This window comes from Zophobas morio, unplaced genomic scaffold (assembly GCF_036711695.1).
Source record: "Zophobas morio isolate AGI-343-1 ecotype UQ-CSIRO unplaced genomic scaffold, CSIRO_AGI_Zmor_V1 ptg000734l, whole genome shotgun sequence".
Taxonomy (NCBI): Eukaryota; Metazoa; Arthropoda; class Insecta; order Coleoptera; family Tenebrionidae; genus Zophobas; species Zophobas morio.
In genome coordinates this window covers 8,606-15,008 of record NW_026972837.1, presented here as the reverse complement: position 1 = coordinate 15,008, position 6,403 = coordinate 8,606, and the positions used below count along the sequence as shown (strand labels likewise).

At 30.8% G+C, this 6,403-nt stretch overlaps 1 protein-coding gene across 3 annotated transcripts; it reads right to left on the bottom strand.

Annotated features, from left to right (window-relative positions):
• Positions 1–628: 628 nt before the first annotated feature.
• On the bottom strand, positions 629–2,748 carry LOC135121812 (uncharacterized). 3 transcript variants are annotated; one of them, XM_064046095.1, is made up of 5 exons: positions 2,734–2,748; positions 2,457–2,594; positions 1,367–2,391; positions 776–1,312; positions 629–707 (listed from the first exon to the last, which is right to left on the bottom strand). In XM_064046095.1, exons 3-5 carry the CDS (start codon positions 2,349–2,351, stop codon positions 679–681), a joined length of 1,551 nt encoding a protein of 516 aa, XP_063902165.1. In that variant the 5' UTR covers positions 2,352–2,391; positions 2,457–2,594; positions 2,734–2,748; the 3' UTR covers positions 629–678. The 3 variants fall into 3 exon arrangements, with proteins under 3 accessions (XP_063902165.1, XP_063902163.1, XP_063902164.1); XM_064046093.1 differs by having other exon boundaries at positions 655–1,312; XM_064046094.1 differs by having other exon boundaries at positions 655–1,285.
• Positions 2,749–6,403: the final 3,655 nt, after the last annotated feature.

Sequence of the window (6,403 nt, the reverse complement as noted above, 5' to 3'; positions counted from 1 at the left end):
GCGGGTTTATGACCTGCTTTTGAAATAGGAAAAATGGCAGTTAGTGATAGTACTTTTCATTTGTGTAGTGTGTGACAGCAGCACTGGGTTATCTAGAGATGGCCTTTACTAATGCATCTATGTGTTAAGTTTTGATAAAGCTTGCATTTCGTCCATGAGCCGTTTGTGTATATATTCTTATTGTCCGCTTTTTAATTTTAGCGCTTACACCTATAGCCTGTGGAAAAAACTTGATCCACGATGGGTCTCACTTAACGGTCCGTCTTGGATCTAAGCTAGTGGCACACTATGTCAATAGGGAATAGGTGTGAAGTAAAATCAGGTGGGTGCAAAGCGCATTCTACTGAGTATACTTAATAGCTTTATTTGAAAGAACTAGGAATGGTGGTCTTGAAATATGGGCTAATAAGGCATTCTGTTACCTGAAACTGTTTTTAACTGGTCTTCACTAATTAAAACTGAAGAAATGGTGCTTTTTGCTAGAAATATTATACTCCCAGTAGGCCTCTAATAATGTGTAGTGTTTAATAGTGTTATGTACTCTTATATACTAGATAAGCGCACAGGTTTCAAGAAAGGTTTATCAAATTCTTTTATTTAATGGTTTAGGGCGTTGTCATAATACCGTGGGGTGCCCTTTAAAAATCCTGACGTAAACAGTAAACAGCATTTAATACATTAGGAGAGGCGTTGGACCACTATTTTCCCTATAAAAATTAGAAAAAATATGACTGAAAAGTTCCGTCTTTAAATTCATTTAACGCCTTGGTGATACCGTTATCATTGGTAGAATTGGTAGACTTTTTTAGAGATGCGTTTCCGACTAAATCAAAATTTGCATGTACATTATGGTAACATTCCGGAAGCTGTTTTGTCTTACCCGGTTTTAAATCAAAGAATATTATATCATTTGAGGGGGTAGACGAAAAAGTTTTCTTAGTTAAAATAATGGGGTCCTGATGGTAAGGTGTGTTCCCTGTGTTTTTAGTACGTTCAATTACAAGATCTGTTGTATTATATTTAAAACTTGGATCACATTCGCTCGAGGGCGAATGTCTAATTTTTTTGTTATGAATGTTATTACTTGCAGTTGATAATATTTGCTTTCTATTCTGACACCACTTAGCAACATTAATTAGTGGTAGTTTATACTTTTCGGCCACGTGCTCGACAGCAGATTTAATAGAATTTTCGCGAGCGACATCTACAGCGTGTATTATTTCTGCTTTAAAAGACACTTCATAACTTCTTCGTTTAGCTAGACCTCTGTTCTTGCTCCGTCTGTCTGTTTTTTGAAGATATTTGCTAGTTCCTACTTTAATTTTGTTTTATAAATGAATTAAGTTTATTAGAAATATAATATTACCCGCGATGTACTTTCTTTTTGTAATTTTTTCATTGCTTGAAGGAAATATAGTGTAACTAGTTCCGCAACATTTATGGTCATTCCATTCCATATAGTAATCATAAAGTTCCTTATTGAATTCATTGTCTTTAACTTTTCTTTTCTCTTCTTCTTGTATTATATTAGCGTTTAATACATTATTATTGTAGTTTGCTAGATTTATTCCTTTAGTATGGAGGTCGGAACTCACTTGCTTAAAGCTCGGCTCTGTACACCTAACATCAGAATAGATTAGCAAGTTAGCTCCAACAAAATTGTTTAATGGGTCATATTTTTTCTCTTTAAAAAACTGAGAATGAATGTCATTTTCTCTAATATTTACCGTACACCCTTCTTCTTGCCTAGTTCGTTGAGTGGTTCCTTTATAAAGATAAGAACTTTGCATATTTTCGGAGAGCTTTAATGTATTAGGAAAGATATTTAAGTTACTTGTCCAAGTTGGATAGCTCTCGAGACCTTGTTGTTGACAGTCCCCTAGGTAAGTAGAGCTTGGTAGTAATGGGATTCGCTTATTCATGTGAGGTTGCTCTGCATATTTCATATTTTTTTGGTGGTAATTGTAGCAGGATGATGGTAATTGTTGGTGATAAAACTGACTATTTCTTTGATTCTGTACATTTTGTTGGAAAACTGGGCTATGATCATAGGGTATTATCGGCGTTGGATTTGGTGGCTGAAAATAAATTGGTTGTTGAGATGGTGGTAAAGAAAAAGGAAATGGACGTTGATCAGAAAAGGTTGAAGTTGAAGGTTTATGATGGGATTCACCATCCCATAAATTGGAATGAAATGAAAGAAGTGAATTAGCTATTCTATCAGCTGGCTGACCAGCTGGAGCAGGGCCTGGCTTTATACCATGTGATATAGGTACATATCGATCCCTGGGACAGTCTCTTTCAGTCTTCACCTTTTCAGAATTTTTTAGAAAGTGTTGTTGCAGGTGCATAACTGGGTCAGTGTTAACAGTTTCTCTCTTTTTATTATAGCTTTCAGATAATTTTTGAGTTATTTAAATATAAAGGACCTATAAGAAATTAAAAGAGTACTTTACCTTAGTAATATCACCAAGCGCACGGAATTTCATGTTTTATAGACTTAGCATTGTGGTATATTAAAAGTTACCCCTAAAATTAATATGCAATGAAATAAAGCGTTTTTAACTCCGAGAGCGCTACTTGATGTCCTAATGCTAAAATTATTTAACTTTTAGAGTTCTAAAGAAAAATTTATAGGATAGTACTTTTCATAAACCCTAGAACTTATTAAGAAATAATAGTGAATTGGTTTCAATGCAAAAATAGTGCGATATTTAAAAAACGGCAACTTACCAGCTGATAAGATATGAACCGCAGGCGGATCCGAGAGAAAATAAACAGTGTTTAAGAAAAACAAGGGGTGTTTGCTATATATATCTCGCAAACTTTTGACGAAAAACGCAAATTTCTTATTACAAAATAAATTAATAATATCTTGATTATTTGTTAATGTATTAGTAAATAATGTTATCTTAAATAAGTTTGACTTGAGCTACAGACAACTAAATATTATTTGTACGCTTATCTATTTAAACCTTTATACATAATCAAACTGTACATTGGAAAGAGAAAATAAAAATTTTTCTTTAAGAAATAACCAATAAAAGTATCATAATCATTACTTTTTCAATAACAAAATCGGCTTTTGTATTGAAAATTTAGTTACTAGGGCTGTGGTTCCTATGTAAAAATCTTAACTTTTATTAAACAAAGAAACTAAATCGGCAGCACTTTTTTTATTATAATAAAATATGTTTGTGGAACGCCCTTGCCTAGACACGGTTTCTTATCCAGAAACAGAAAACTTTATAAAATTTGTATATTATAACTCAGATTATTCTTTACGTTAGCTTTTAAGAGAGTAACTTATGTCATTATATTATTATTTTATTCTAATTTATAGAGTCAAATTCCTATATGTTCGAAATTTTTTAATTTGATATATAATTAAAATTCGCAATTAACAAAATATGAGAAAATATACAACAAATGAACAATAAAAGACAATAACTAAGTGAATACCTACTGTTTTACCCAAAATCTAGCCTATATAAAAGGTCACAGGAGAAATTATACATTTTTAAAATAAATTAAAAGAGGTCAATCTAGATAAGAACGCATTTAAACTTGGTTTGTTTGTTATCGTATTTAAATTAAAGCACGCCAATAACAGTGAAGTAGGGAATGAAACCACGCAAAGTCCCCACTGAAGACCAAATCATGATTACACATATATACCCTCGAGCAAGTACTTAAACTAAATAATTATTTTTCATTTTTGCTTATCCATTTGAAGTTATTGGAATTCAAGTTTTATACATATGTAGCTCATTTAATGCACAGTCGTAAGCTCCTAATTTTATATCTATTTTTATAGTAAACTATATATATATTAGGTTTATAATCAAATTACAAATGTTTTAATTGGCTAAAATGCATGCAAAATGTTATCACATATTTTTACATACTTCAGGTAAAGTTAATTTGATGCCAAGCTCCACTAACCGTCTACAAGCCCTTGCGCGTGATCAGAGAGCTAGGTCCTTAAAGGCGCACCTCCCAAAAAGCGTCCCAGATTAAAAAGAGTAGGTAGTAGTAATTAGCATAATTCCTTTTAAGGTCGGATTAAGGTTTACGATCAAAAAAGCCTAGGAGGCTGTTCCTGAACACCCGTAATGCTGGTTAATTTTCATAAATTTGAAAATATATGCCCCTATATAATTTAAAAAATATTTTCGCTCTTTAAAAGGCAATCAGACAATTAAGAAGTTTTTTTAACTAATTTCAAATTATTTTGCAAGAGAGTTTAAAGAAACATTTGTTAACTTCATCTAATGTATAAGCTAAGCAAAAGTTTTATAAGGTCAAAACTACAACAGTTTAATTACTAGATAATATTTTAACAAAGAAATATTGATTTTACGATACGTATTTTTGTTTTAATAATTGTTCTGTCGATTATAATATGTGGAAAGTACACTTATTTGTAACGCTATTACTTATGGACGAATACCCAAAATAAACATTTAATATCACTGATGTTAAATAACCTTTTAACTTTGTATATATATATCAGTTCTAAGTTTAATAACTAGAATTTGCTGTTTACAGTTATTATACTTATATAGTATATATCCTATCTTATTAACTTATTAATAAATGCTATACTTAATTAAGCTGATTTTTAAAGAAATGCTTTTTTTATAAAGCATGGAGTAAGAAAGTTCATAATTTCCCCCATCCCCCAATTCCCTACCCTCCCGTATATCTTCAATACTTTATATCACCCCCACTTTTCTCTTTTGTCTTGCAACAGAGAAAACTTACTTTTTAAGAAGGTGTACATTAACTTTTAAATACAATTTCAACCACTTCTCTTCAGATACAGACATGAATAAGGTGTTATTTATAAACTTTGTGGTTACTTCAAACTCTTATTTAAAGGTGAGGAGGTTTGATAGGTTATTTAGCTAAATTATTACGTCTGTTATGAGTCTTTAAATTAGTACCACTTTTTTAAAACTGTCTGTATATTTTCTTATTACTAAACCTTCTTCAACAGAACGATTGAATATAGCTACTTTTTAGAATATAAGTTCAGCCTTAATAATATCTGAGCTAGCTTTTTCTAGCATCATTAAGGCATGCGCCACGCCATAGCCACAATTTTGTGGGTTGGGGCGTGTTTATTAAATTAATACCAACTCTTTGTCGAGTAACTTTAAATAAATTTATACAATAATTTAGTGTCACTACCTTAAAAAATATCAGTTTAGAGTTTAACGAAATAACATGTTTTGACTACGTTAAAAAACATAAATAAAAATAAAATGTTTCTGCTGTGTTTAAAAAATGACACATTTTTAAAAACGATTTATAAGTTTTTGCTACCATTTTAAAATAGTTAAATATATTAAAACAGAAACCTGCTATTTATAATAGGAAAAAAAAAGTGCTTGAGGCAATTATATATATTTTTTTAAATCAATAACATTAAAAATGGGGGCTGTGAGTCGATACGATGGAAAGCCAAGCAAGACAAAGTAGCTTCTTTTAGGTGGATATTTAAAGTGTAGATGTCACTATTAAAAGAAAGCGAAGCAGAAACTATTTTAATTCTGGAAGATCCGATAACTATATGAAAATAGTTAAGTGTATATTTTAAAAAAAAAAGAAGAGTTTTTTTAAACTCGCATAATTTACGAAGCGTAGTCGCTTGAATGCTTTAAGTTGTTTCTAGAGCAAAAAGTCGTTGAGTGGAAAGAATAATTGACACTACTTTCAATATTCGGTCATATAAGAGCTTTAGAGTAGTAATAAAATGTTTCTATAAAAAATTACTATTAATTTTGTGTGTTATTTAAGAGAATTTACATCAACTGAGACAAATACATCATTTTAGTTTAACATAGTTAGCAGAAATAGCTCCAGTACTAAAGTAATGTTACTTTTAATGATAGATGTATAAATAATGGCAAAAAAATACTTTTATTTATTAAAGTAATTGAAGTAAGATCAAAAATTTATTAATTTAGACAACGTGAAAGGAAAAATGCTAAAAAAAGAATTAAGTTGTTAGAAAAGCTTCTATAGAAAGTCGTTCTGGTTATTTAACAATCTATTATTCTGCTTAAAAAGAAACTTTTGCACTGAATAAGACCCACTTTATATATAAATTAAGTTGAAGAATTTGCTCTCTCAGTTGCCCTATAAACTTTTTTACTTAAGTTTGTACAAAAATTATGCAGAGCTCCCAAATCTTGCCAGCTGTAAGACAAAAGGTAAAGAAAATGCGTTTACTCTTTCTTTTGCTGCTCGTACTTGTCTTTACTATATCAAGCTCGCAAATAAGACAGGATGTGACCACCTGCAGCTTTACAGAGTGGTTTTGGTAACTCTTGTCGTGCTGCTCGTATTCTTTCTTAAACCTCTTGGGTTCATCTGTTAAGCGTTACTTTTTTAT